This window comes from Mercenaria mercenaria, chromosome 7 (genome assembly GCF_021730395.1).
Source record: "Mercenaria mercenaria strain notata chromosome 7, MADL_Memer_1, whole genome shotgun sequence".
Lineage (NCBI taxonomy): Eukaryota > Metazoa > Mollusca > Bivalvia > Venerida > Veneridae > Mercenaria > Mercenaria mercenaria.
In genome coordinates this window covers 29,187,280-29,201,131 of record NC_069367.1, presented here as the reverse complement: position 1 = coordinate 29,201,131, position 13,852 = coordinate 29,187,280, and the positions used below count along the sequence as shown (strand labels likewise).

Here is a 13,852-nt window from a genome sequence, read left to right as displayed (position 1 = left end):
CAGGGAGGCCAGATATGCAAAGTGGACGTTTTTTAAAAAGATTAAAGAATATTTTAGGTATTTAAGCCATATAAACAGATTTTTTCTAAAATTCGTTAGAGTGTTTTGAAATATAGATAGTATTACCTTTTATTAATATATATCAAAAACTTGTTACGGAAAAAGCCGACTAATCAATAGATTGTGTCTTGACGGTAAACACTTGTTTTAGTTAAACACATACTAACAGACAGGCTGCAATCCGCAACCCATTCAAAATAAGTATTTCTTATACGAAAATATTTTCTTTAAAGATGTATATATAATGCATCTGTACCTTAACCAAATTTGAAAATATCGTGAAATAAACGGAACAGGAAATAGAATTGCATGTAAGTCATCAGCTCGAATTTGACCTTTTATCCCTTGATTATGGTTACATTTAATAAACATTTCAAAAAAGAAACGGAAGTCTTTGCCAGAAGCTTTCAATCTGTGATTTACTTATTGAATAATCCTAGAAATATCTCCAAACATTTAAAAATAAAGTTTATTCTTGATAAGACAATTAACAATTATTGTAATATTATATACCGTAGAAAAGAATAGAGTAGAATAGAATAGAATAGAATAGATAATCGTATAGTATAATACTTTCTTAAACCAATCAAGGGGAATTTATGACAAATAAATTAAATATAAATGAAACGGAAGACCATTTCATTACAGAAGTAAGACATATGTGACTGATATGAATATATGATTAATTCTTGATTAGAGAATTTGAAATTGTAATATTATATCGTAGAAAAGAAATGAATTGAAAATACGTAGAATATGATATTTCTTAAACCAATCTGCATTCAAAATAAGAGAAATATATCACACTACACTGATTGTAAATCGAACATACAATATTATTTAAAAACACATACAAATATCATGTTTACACAGATACTATGCAGTAATATTATTGTCAATTTTCAAAATGTAATCTAAGCAGAATGTAACTTTACATGATATAAAATTACAAAAGTGACTGATACATTTCTGCAAACGAAATCAGTCTACATACTCGATATACGAGTTCTGAAACAATAAGAAAATAGTTTAATAATATTTAAAACTTACTTTGTCATTTGCAAAATGAATTTGTCCTTTGATATTATCACACATATTATTTAGTTGGACAATTAATATTTGTCTAATTATAACATAATCATTACAATAGACTTGGAAAATGAATTTTACTTTCAACTTAGTCGTTACTACATAGCTTACGTTTTCTTTTATCTGGATGTGCTTTTTTAAAAGTTGTTTCTTATCAGAGACCAAAGAAATTTCGCAGATCTCGTCTATCATGTGGACGCTGTCATAATTTTCTTCTCCTTCAAATGCTTTGTTTGTTTCTTGAACCATTTATGTGCGGTTGTCTTTTCCGGTTTAAAGCAATGGTATCTCATATTTGGCCTTACTCTTATGATCCACTAATCATAAACGATCCACTAATCATAAGGAAAAAGAAGATTTGATATTTAATCTCTCATTTCTTACAAACGTGTAAATCATGCGACTAAATATAATTTACATCGGAGTATATTTGTCAATATGGACATATTGGATGTGCACTCAAAATGTTGGAACGAAATATATTTGTAATCAGTACAGACACATCGAATGTACACTCAAAACGTTGGAACGAAATATATTTCTAATCAGTACAGGCACATCGAATGTACTCTCAAAACGGTGGAACGAAATATATTTGTAATCAATACAGACACGTCGAATGTACTCTCAAAACGTTGGAACGAAGTATGTTTGTTACCAATACGGTACTCGAAACGTTGTGAACGAAATATATTTATCGAATGTACGTAGCATGTACATGTTGCAAAGAAGTACTATATAATTGTTCTCTGTCAAGTAAAATATGTTTCGTTCAACTGGGAAAGTAAAATGATTATTAATCATACCTGTATATGAAAAACTCTGATGTTCAACATTTCTATTTTCGGATGCAGTTGCGACTGTCGTTTGCTTATTCCGACTATAAAAAATAAGAAACACATTATAATTCATACATCAATTATCTAAAAGAATTGAAACGAGAACATTTTCAAAACAGAAAATGTGGAAAACCACAGGTCCTAAAAACATGACATAAATAAAAATGCAGCAGACTTGGTCCTGTTCATGGACGGCAGTTGAAAAGCAAGCTACTATCCACGTCCACTAGCCCTCCTCCACGGATTACGCATAACCCAGAATTTACAAACGAATTACGAAATAAAATTAAGAGATTTATTGGTGAAACCTTTAATAATAAAGTGAGAGCAATTCCGTGAAAAGCGACGTATGGCCTCATTTAAAATAATGAGTTTGCTTGCATGTTCAAGTTATAAACGTTAGTGTCGCAATAGGCAACTAAGTTACGTTTCCTAACTTTGATGTAAAACCTATACTATAAGATTTCCGTGTTAGCCTTAGATTATGATTTAAAATTATGATTTCACGCATATAGCACATTTTGGTCTGTCATAGTTTTCATTATGCGAGATATCAGTTTAATTGATAGCAACAGGAAGTTGACTTCACGCTTTCCATTTACAACTTCAGTAATTCAAAACGTATTGATGCAATGTGCAGTCATCTATAGTGGAAACAAAAAAAGCATTTACATAGATTTTCATTAAATTAAATTGATTATCTTGCAGAGTGTCTAATTACTGGCAAACCATACAGCAATCCCTATATTAAGATTATATCAAATATATACCGCTGTTCTGTTTTGATTATAAAGGGTATGCCTCGGTGTGTTGTATAGATTATGTGTTTGTATATTTGTCTGTTTAGATTTTACCGACTCGGTAGCCTAGTGGTCGTGGGTTCGATCTGTCGCAGCATCATACCAATGGTTACGTACTAGTAGCTTCCTCACTTGGCGCTCGACATTAAGAGGATAGTTCTAGGACTGGTCAGCCCGGTGTCAGTCTAATTTGACTGGGTGGGATATCATGTCACGTGTCACACACACTGTTTAGATTTAATGAAATATGCACCGTTGTGTTGTTTGATTTATATCTATTATGCTCTGTTTTTCTGTTAAGATATAATGGTCTATGCTCCGTTGTGCTCTTTAGATTATATGGACTATGCACCGTTGTGCTGTTAAGATTGCATCGTTGTGTTTTTATACAGAGTATGAACCGTGTGCTCTTTGAATTATATGGATTATGTAAAATTGTGCCGTTTAAATTATATGAAGTATGAAACATTGTGATGTTTACAATTTATGGAGTAAATATGGAGTGAAGGGTTGCGTCTTACTTACCGCTTTATGTAGCAAATCAAACCAAACGCCAGAGACAGTACAACTAAAGAGCAAACAATCAAGACAATACCAACGATAACCAAAGTGTTATCTGTCTGTGAAGGTGCCGAATGAAATTAGAATAAAGAAGAGGGTGTATCGAGGACTTAGAGCGAAACTATTCTATCTACTTTAATTCCTATATAGTTACAATTGCCACTTAGCGTGCATTGTTTCTCACAAAGTGTTCCCCAAAATCCGTTTACACAACTGGAACATATACATCCGTACTTCCTCTCACACAGCCAATTTGAACAAGTGGAAATCTCACATTTTATATCACAATTTTCTCCTGCAAATCCCGCTGGACATGTCTCACATACACCTGTGAAAATGTCACATTTTACAATTATTGCAAAAGTTGTCGCAGTCTGTTCCCCAAAAGCCTGATTCACATGTTTTACAAATGCCTGTATTAATATCACACATTTTATAATTGTTAGTTTCACACGTCTTCGAACAGTTACTTCCCCACAAACCATCGGGACAAAACAAGCATGTGCCACTAGATTTATCACAACTTTCACAAATCTCTTGGCATATATTTGAACAGTCTGAACCCCAGAATCCAGACCTGCAAAGACTACAATGGCCATTAACTTTACTACAGCCATTATGACAGTTTGGGCAACGTTTTGAACAGTCAGAGCCCCAATATCCAGAGCTGCAAGAATAGCAGTAACCAGAAGTCTTATGACAGCCACTAGAACAGTTGATTGAACATTGATTTTCACATTTTGACCCAAACCAGCCTACTTTACACCTTGAACAGTCTCCGTTAGACTTTGTACAATAATCATTGTAGCATCCTGCTTCTGTGGAGCACTGTATGCTACAGTTGGTCCCATACCAGCCATTTCTACATGTCAAACACTCACCTGTAGTTTTTGAACACGATGCACAATTGCCATGACATGGTATATTGCACGAATCTCCATACCACCCCGCGTAACACGATGAGCACTTCGTAGTGAAACGGTCACATGCATATCGGCAATGAACCGAACACGGAATATCACAATATTTACCGTGATATCCTGAATCACATCCAAAGCAAGAGCCAGCAGCTTTGTCACATCCAACGGACGAGCATCCTTCGGGACATGCATTTTTGCAATCTGTGCCCCAGTACCCTTGTGCGCAGTTCATGTTTTGACTTGCCAATAAATGACCTAAAATGAAACTAATAATCAGTCGGTATTATCCCATTTTAATACCCTTTTCTTTACTTGCATTGTTTTCTCTAGAACGTGTGATACTAGCAGTGAATTGTTTCATAGCTTCTAAAAACTTAGCTACCCTATAAGAACGAGTAGATGTGATTGCTCTGTTTCGAAAAAAAATAAACTAAAGATGATGCAAATATAAAGAATGATTTGATGATATTGTGGTAAGAAAGGGTAGTACTTTAAAATAAAGGAAAACTAGCTATTATAGTATACAATTTCCGATATTGCCCAATCTACAGACACATCTAACGCATTGGTAATTGATCTCAGGTCAGGCAGAGTTTCTTGTGTTTTCAACTTCTACGGAAGCGCACGATTGTCATTATTTTTAGAATGTTTCTCGTATTGTTTAGTTACATGTTTTGTACATGTAAGCACACGTTTTCTTCAATTCAGATTATATGTAATTACATGTACGTAGTGAATATACTAAGTATACAAAAAGGACAGTTTTCAAAAGGCTGGCTACTATAAATAACTAGAACAATTTCAATCCTGACCTCATTTTGAGGAATAATCATAAATGTACATAAAATCAAGAGAAAACCGTGGTCATATATTTTCATGAGAGATGTTTTCCTCTAACATACCGGTATGTTTACTACAAAATCACACCTAAATCGCACTGCTGTGACCTGTTATATACTTATGCTAGAGCTGAGTTTTACTTCACTAAATACATGTTTTGTACCAAAATTTTATTATGCGACTGCACTAGATGTCTCCCGCTCTGGTACCTTTAGTTCTGTTAGGCTTTTAGTATACTAATTTAAGTAGCCGTAAAACTGGCTTCTCATTTTTGCTAAATAATGGTAAATATCGACCCGTCCGAAAAATCTGTAGCGAGCGCCTTTAAAGGGCCAAAGTTTGCTATTTTTTGCTTGTGAACACGATAGAGACAACATCCTGCAATCAACTTTTATCAAACTTGCACACAACTTGTATTGGCATAATATCTTGCTTCCTTTCGAAAACTGGCCAGATCCCATCATGGGTTCCAGAGTTATGGCCCCTTAAAAGTCCAAAATTTGCTATTTTGCAGCCATATAGAGACTTCATTTAGGGTTTGATTTGATACAAACTTGCAAATTATCTTCAACAGCAATAAATCTTGGATTCCACGATGAATCTGTCGGATCCAATCATAGGTTCAGGAGTTCTTTTATAACTGATTACCTCCACTGATTTTAATCAAAATGGATTTATATCAGTAAATACTTGTAGGACTCATGTGAAATTTCATAATTATCATTAGTTGGACTCAGACAATCAGGGTAGATAACCATGGACTGATTTTACGTCCAATTACCTCCCTTTATTTAAAATTAAAATGGTTATATCTGCGTAACTAATGAAAATACTGATCTGAAATTTCATTTATGCCATCAGATAGACTTGGACAATCAGTGAAGATACATATTGACTGAATAGCCAATAGCTGGACGGATAGCTCAGTGGTTTGCACACTGGCCTTCCAATCCTGAGGTTGGGGTTCGATCCCCGGCAGCTACTCGGGAATTTTCAGAAACGCTTTTCAGTGTTTCCCACTCAACTAGAGGTGTACTGGGCAGGAACCCAGGCAATCCTTGCGTGTATCAGTGCTATAAACTGGGCACGTTAAAGAACCAGGCTGTCTATTCGCAACGAGCTAAGCTAAGTTAGCCGGATAAGCCTGTATCTGATTTCTGATCTCTCTGTCGTGGGGGCTTTGTCTCACTCTGTCCCTCTGGTCAGGCCGCTCTGTGTCTATACTAGTAGAGGATGAATTATGCGCCCTGCATATGTGGCTGCATTTGAGTTATGTAAAGCGCCTTTGAACGTGAAATTGATCATGAAAAGGGCGCTATATAAATCTGGTATAATAAAATAATAATATTAATTTATAACAAATCACCTCCCTTTATATTTTATGTAAATGAATATACCTATCAGCTTCTAATGAGATTGGTTTGAAACGTTATTTATGTCTTCCGTAGAAAGAAATTTCTACTTTTACTTACTTTTCTAATATATTGTTGTAAAGGCTTGTACTATGTATCTTCTACATGCATATACCATTTCATGATTACTTACCCTGGTTTTAATAAAAATGGATTTATCTCAGTAAGTATTTATAGGACTCATTTGAAATTTCATTATTGTTATTAGTTGGACTGAGACAATCAGGGTAGATAACCATGGACTGATTTTATCTCAAATTACCTCCCTTTGTTTCAAATTAAAATGGGTGTATCTCAGTAACCAATGAAGATACTGATATGAAATGTCATTTATGCCATCAGATGGACTCGGACAATCAGGGTAGATAACTTTTTACTGAATTTATGACAAATTACCTCCCTTTTTTATGTAAATGAATATACCTCAGCAGCATCTAATGAGATTGGTTTTAAATGTTATTTAAGTCTGCCAGGATAAGGAATAGTCGTGTAAGTATAAAAAATGCAGCATTTGAGCCTGGGACCCTCAAACTTGGTATGGAGTTTGGCCCTGACTAGTACGTGACCCATTGGTCAAAGGGACTGTTACAAGAAAATATTTATCCTGATGATATCTAATGTGTATGCCTATGTGATCGATGACAAAACACACTGAGATCTTATCGTTAAGAACAATGGTACTCAGGTGAGCGATATAGGGCCATCATGGCCCTCTTGTTATTATATCCAAGAAAATGAAACGACTTACCGAAATTAATTGCAACTGCAGCAAACAGAAGCACTATTCTGTTATCCATCTCTAGATGTCACTTTATGTCCTTAATGTAAATAAATTAATTAAACCTCTGTAATAAATAGAGAAAAGTTTTGCTTTGCTGGTATTATGCATTCAACGAATATAAATAATATATCAACTAGGAAGTTTAGATTGTAACTGTGTCTTTACATTTATAATTTTGAGTTTTTTGTGGATACAGCGATCCACGCTTTGTTGAAATGTGATCTTGTTATGCATTTAGTATAGTATTTTATGCGGGGGATAATTGTTTTGGTTTTCATCCAAACAGATAAATTCAGTACTTTTAACGTTACAAACTTTAGTTTGAAGTGTTGCCCGCTTAAGCTTGAGTTAGAGGACGTGGAACATATGTTACACATTTTCTCTCTTGAATAGCCTCAGTTATCGGAGTCTGCTAAAATTTTGTTCACTATGCTTCCAACATCGTCTTACAAATTATAAGTTTTATTGGCAGACTATTTTGCTTTATGATAGCAAATCGCAAAATTATTTGGTCAGTATTTGTATAAATACACGATGCACTGTCTTGTGTTTAAGTACAGTTTACTAATGTTTTAGTACAGTTTACTAATGTTTTGATAGTTTTGGTTGAAATATTAAAACAATTAGAGAGGACTTTTTTGGCGAAAATAGGGGAGAGGAGAATGTGTACGCATTTCGGCCTCCATAACCATTAAAAAGCATTTGAAACAGTGAACTAAGTAAAAAATACAAAACAGTTTAAATATTAAATATTTTCTCTCTAAAAAGAGAGATCATGATAAGAATGGCGGAAGGTAATGATATATTGACCTGAGTTCTGGTCGTTTGAAATTGCCATTCCCACTCTTTAAATAACTCATAACTATGAAAATAACATATTGCTCATTGCGATTGGCCAATTTTGAAGTATATAAATTTGTTCTAAAACTATTTCCTTATATAATAGAGTAATGTTAACATAAAGCCGATCTTAAATTTCACGGTTTCACTGTTATAATTGGATTGTAATCATAAAAGTTGATTAAGATAAAAAAATTAGTTAACATATTGGTTTTTATTTTACATTTCGAAATGTTAACAATCTTCCGTCTTGATTGATCGTTTGCAATATGGACAGTCAGATATTAGTTTATTAGGAAAATAATATATAATATGTCGTAGGCGGAATGTGATTATGGCCTTGGGAAATCTCATAAGTATAAATGATATAAAAGGAAATACTCGACTCCCATATTCCAATCAATATAATTAAGAATTAGGACAGGACTAAAGTAGTAATCATCGTTCCGTCAAACAAACCTTTCGTCGGACACTGATGCAAACGTAAATGTTAACGAAAAAAAAAAAACTATCAAAAATTCAATACGCTTATTCTTTTCGGTTACGGATGGTATCTTTATTATTCGTACTTTTAATGACACATACTTTAGATTGATGCTCAAGTGCTTACTACTATAGGCAGAGTTACTTCTGCCTGATGCATTACAGTTTGAATAACTTTATAGCATTTAAATGCAGGTATTAAAGGCTCTCCTTCACAGCACCGTGGTAAATGTCGTCATTAGCAGAGGACTGTTTGAACATACCAGGTAAACCAGAAAAAAAACCCACTACTTTCTATCTAGTAAAGATTAAACAGATAAAAATCTTTTCAAATCGGGTCTAGCACAATATCAAGCATACGGTCCTCTATTTCTATTTGCCGAAGTACATGTACATTGTAAAGTTTTGAAAAATTGGGGTTTAATAACATTCATTATAAAAGGAATTTTGATCAAAATGTGCAGAACTACCTTATGACAACCAGGTATAAAACTTTCAATTTAGAGCTTTTTAGCATGACTCTGCGAAGAATAGTCAGAGCTAATCCACATACCCGGGCGACGATGTCACATCTTGGTTAACGTTTTGCCTTCAAGGCCGTATCTCAGTAACCATTGCACGGATTTAGCTGAATCTCACAAAAATTTCTTATCACCAAACCTACTTATATATTAAAACTAGATCACCCTTCATTAAATTTAATTTTAGGTTCTGTTTGACTTAGAAAATTTGGTGAAAGTGTTGCGTTCAACTAAATATCAGGTTGTATTTATTGGACAGAAACTCCAAAAAGGCGTTCTTCCCCTCAAACGTGCTTACATAAACGAGTGAGTGAACTCTTGCATGATATTTGTTGCAATTCTTAGCCCATTTAAGCTCACCTGAACTTTGTTTAGGGAGACCATTGAGAATAGATGGAAGGCCCAACATCAGCCGTCCTGCGATTGTCGCCCGTTGTCCATCGTCTATCATTCTGCATCAATATTTTTAACATGTTCTGTTCTTCTGCGTTAGCAATTTTACTCATTAACACATTTTTCTTTGAATTACATTTACACCAAACCTGACTTGTGGCAAATCAAGCTAAAAATAGAACAATCCCTTTAAACAACTTATTCTCATGATCAAGTTTATGGTTTTTCACCCTCTTGGTCTGTGGCCTCCTTGTATGGAGTTATTAGTTTGTTCAAATGGTTTCGTTTAGTTATTTTAAGGGACAGTCAGAGCTAAAAGTTGAACACAAAACTTTTAAACAACTTCTTTATATGAATCATCACCAAACTTTGTCTGTAGTATCTCTCAAGCTTGTAAAAGGTGTTCCAATTGGCCTTTTTCAGGGGTCACAAGAGTTTAGAAAAAGAAAAAAAAAACTTTAAGCTTATTCTCATGAAGAAAACTTTATGTAAAGTAACACTGCATTGCCTTTTCTCATATGAAATTGTTTCGCATATAAACGATTTCCTTTCATAAACTGCTAGATTGACCTTTATAAAACTTGTTCTATAACATGGACCTTACTCTAAGTTTATTGGCATGGTTTCGGTTGAGGACTACACTAAAACTATAAAAAAAATACCTTTAAACAATCCTTCTGAAGAACTTTTGAATTGATTTGTACCAAATATGTTCTGTAGCATTCTTACATGGACGTTTTCCGATTTCCAGAGATTTGTTGCACGCGAAATTAGATATAAAGTTATTTCATCAGTAATAAAGCTCTGGCCTGTGGCACAGGAGAACTTATAGACCAGTGATCTTGATTTAGAGGACTTACTTGATGAATTCACTGACAAAATCTAAACAAAATTAAGACTATCAAAACAAGATATATATCGGTATGACAGCTGTAACAGGTAGTGCACATCTCTATCGGGGCTGAGAAGTGGATAAAACATTTTTAAAGAAATGATAAAAAAAAACATGCAGTCATAAGCTAGGTACATATATATATTTCATTGTTAAAATAATATAAAAACCGTTTGTTTTTTAATTTGAAATGGTGCGCGCACTAACACAAATGAGCATATTTGTAAATAATCAATAACTTTATATTCTAACACTGCTTTTATTATTTATCCACCTTGGTTCTTCTATATATTTGCTGGCTCTAAAACTGTTTTGATGAGTATCTGTTTTTTCAAACAAGCTATAGATCTGTCTACATAGAACTAGCTGTACTTATTTAAAAACTAGATAGGTTTCTTAATCAATTCATAAGTAAGATTATTCATCGGTATGTTTGAGTAAGTTTTACACAAGCATTACTTGATTACGTTAATGAGTTATTTGGCGTCTGAGACTATACACCATTTTTCATCTTCGTGTGTGCCCTTTCTTCAGGTGTACAGTCACTTGCTATTTATATGATAATAAAATAATAAAAGAAAAGAGAAATTATTGAAAATTATTCTGACGGCAAGGCTACAATACAGAGAATTGGAACCCATTTTCAAAAGATGACAACGCAGTTGGCCAATTTTGAAACTGAGCTAAAAATTAATTACTTTAACTGTTGTTTATTTTCCCTTGTATAAACAACTTTACACGTAAACTAGGTCTCAAGAAAACCCAAACACACACACACACAGGTCTCGAGAGTTTGAATAATTTCATTAACTCGAACAAAAGCAGTCAGGAGAAAAAAAAGGAAGAAATCAGTGAATTTCTGTTTTCACATTTTATTTATATTTGTATGTATGTACATTTTCTACAGTGAAAACAAAGTTCAAAATTAAGAGTTCGTTTTTAAAAATATATATAAATAATTGTTAATATCAAATCAAGCTATTTCAACCTATGTTCTGTATTTCCTGACAAGAGTTTTGCAATTTTACAGGTATCTTTTCAATGCATTTAAGATTGAAAATGAAACAAAAAATCAAAGTTGCATAACTAAAACCTTTTCGTTTGGATTCTCCTATCGCAGTTTCCAACCAACCAAATGTAATATAGATGTACATTGGTCCCCCCCCCCACCCCCCCCCACCCCCATAAAAAATCGAAGCATTATAATGTTGTTAAAATCTAAAATTTTCAGATACATTTATAAATTGTAAGGCTAGAAACGTTCGCGAACGCTATATTTCGCGTTTTTAAGACAACGGGAGATTTAGCGGATTCAAAGATTTGCGGATATACATCGGAAACTCAATATCCTACGCACGTAACAAATAGTCGTCGGTAAATAACACTGGAAATAATAAGGACAAATAAGATCCTTAACACATTTGTGAGCGAAAATTACGTTTCATATTTTATCGCCGGTAATCACAAATCAATGCATACTGAGTTTAGTATGTGAAAAAATTATTAAAATTGAAACAGTGCATTTTATTGAAATTTTAAGGATACGTGTGCTCCTACTTTCTTTGAGATTAACTACTTTGACTACCGATGAAAATTACAAACTTTCTCAGTTTTACGGTAGTTTGATGTTTTACGACTATAAAACTTCGCGGATACACACGGACCGCGAAAGTCTTTAACTTAAGAAGCGCAAAACCATTTCTAGGTTTACAGTGATTATGTTGTTTTTATGCAAAATAAGATACCCTTTGGGTATTTAATGTAAATACCTTTATCAGTGTTTCAACGAAAACTTCTAGAATATTAGAAACACATATAAAAAGTAACTATTACTACCCTCTGAATTAAATATTAATGGCACTATCTTATGTTTAAGAAGCAATCAAGAAAACACTTTGCTAGTGAAAAAGGTGGATCAACCAGGAGTGATCTTGTCGGTAATTTTTGGAAATAAAGCAAAAGATAATAGCTAAGGGTAGATTTCTCGGAAGCACAAAGCACTAAAAACATAGCCTCAGAGCTACGTATTTGCAAAGTAGGCCCACAACAAAAAGAAGCTGTAACGGAAAAATATTACAGACGGGATGCTTTAAAAATCCAGCACGTACATTTAAATCTTATGCAAAGTATAGATAGATGGGGAGTGGTAAGGGAAAGAGAGGGGTGTGGGTTCATTCTCGCACGAAAAAGATTCATATACAATTATTAATAGAAATTAGGCAAAGTAAAGGGTGATAAAGGTAGATAAGATTATATGAAATTCGATTGCATATTAAAAATTGAAGAAGGATATGTATTTATTCATTATAAACATATTTACAATATTTATACAAGAGAACGACATTTGCAGGAGTTTAAATACAAGATGTCTGATCTGATCTGAAATGGGTTTCTGTTGATCTTCGTTTTCTATGGACATACTTTTAATACACATATTGTATTCATACCAACAGAAAATTAAAATATATTTTGATTTTAATTTCATTGTCATGAAAAGCGTTTTTAATTGATTATGAAGTCATTAAACGTCCCCTAAAATGGATTTATCTCATATGACGGCGTGCCATCAATACAATATTGCGTTCAATCGACCGTCTCTTAGGACAGTTTAATCAATAAAATCGTATAGATGTAATCGAACTTTATCGTTTCATCAACAAGTGTTTTGAATGTAAATATTTTTTGGATCTGTCAATACTCTTGGTCAAAAATGTTTTGTCGCCCAATATAAAAATCATATTCCAAGATGCATGTGCAAAAGAAATGGGTGGAAACAAAAACCAAACAAGATGCTCGAATTATTATACATTGAATTATATACACACAGTTACTAAACACGAATGTGAACAAAGCCTTTCAATTTGAAACCAATGTTGTTTTTATGATACTTATTTTCATGATCATTTTCAAAACATATTTATTTTTATTTTCTGAAAATGACGAAAGGTAATGGTTTCTTATCAGACAGATGTATTTTCGTACAACACATCTTTATGGAGGACATCAGCATAGTTCTCTTTATCAAACGGTTTGTTTATTTCCAGAGTCTCATATGTGCGATTCTTTTCTGTAGCTTGAAGCGACGGTACCTCAACTTTGCCGTTTCCCTTACGATCCACTAATAAAAGTTAAGAACAAAATTGATATTCAAATTATCATTTTTATAAACGTATAAGAATTTATACAACGAGAAAGCATAATAATATACTATTAAAAACACTTGGCTTAAAAAGATATTTTGATCAATGCAGAGTCATTGAATCTTTTCTTAAATCGCTGAAACATTGTAAATTAGGACTGGTCAGTGTCAATCATAAAATGTATCAAAACTATGATGCAATGTATCCTTTCTTCAGGAAAGAGCAGCAAAGTAATAAGCCGTACCTGTATACAAAACACTCTGTTTAACAATGTTGTTTTC

At 33.4% G+C, this 13,852-nt stretch overlaps 1 protein-coding gene across 2 annotated transcripts; it reads right to left on the bottom strand.

Moving 5' to 3' along the window:
• Nucleotides 1–399: 399 nt before the first annotated feature.
• LOC128558480 (scavenger receptor class F member 1-like) lies at nucleotides 400–7,407 on the bottom strand. Of its 2 annotated transcripts, XM_053547918.1 has the most exons (4): nucleotides 7,270–7,407; nucleotides 4,381–4,524; nucleotides 1,956–2,029; nucleotides 400–1,484 (listed from the first exon to the last, which is right to left on the bottom strand). In XM_053547918.1, exons 1-4 carry the CDS (start codon nucleotides 7,316–7,318, stop codon nucleotides 1,467–1,469), a joined length of 285 nt encoding a protein of 94 aa, XP_053403893.1. In that variant the 5' UTR covers nucleotides 7,319–7,407; the 3' UTR covers nucleotides 400–1,466. The 2 variants fall into 2 exon arrangements, with proteins under 2 accessions (XP_053403893.1, XP_053403892.1); XM_053547917.1 differs by lacking the exons at nucleotides 400–1,484; nucleotides 1,956–2,029 and having other exon boundaries at nucleotides 3,485–4,524.
• Between the last annotated feature and the right edge of the window lie 6,445 nt (nucleotides 7,408–13,852).

Coding starts and splice junctions, on each gene's coding strand:
- LOC128558480 (XM_053547917.1), bottom strand. CDS start 7,318: ATGGATAACAGAATAGTGCTTCTGTTTGCTGCAGTTGCAATTAATTTC. Junction 4,525..7,269: donor TGCAGTTGCAATTAATTTCG/GTAAGTCGTTTC, acceptor GTTTCATTTTAG/GTCATTTATTGGCAAGTCAA.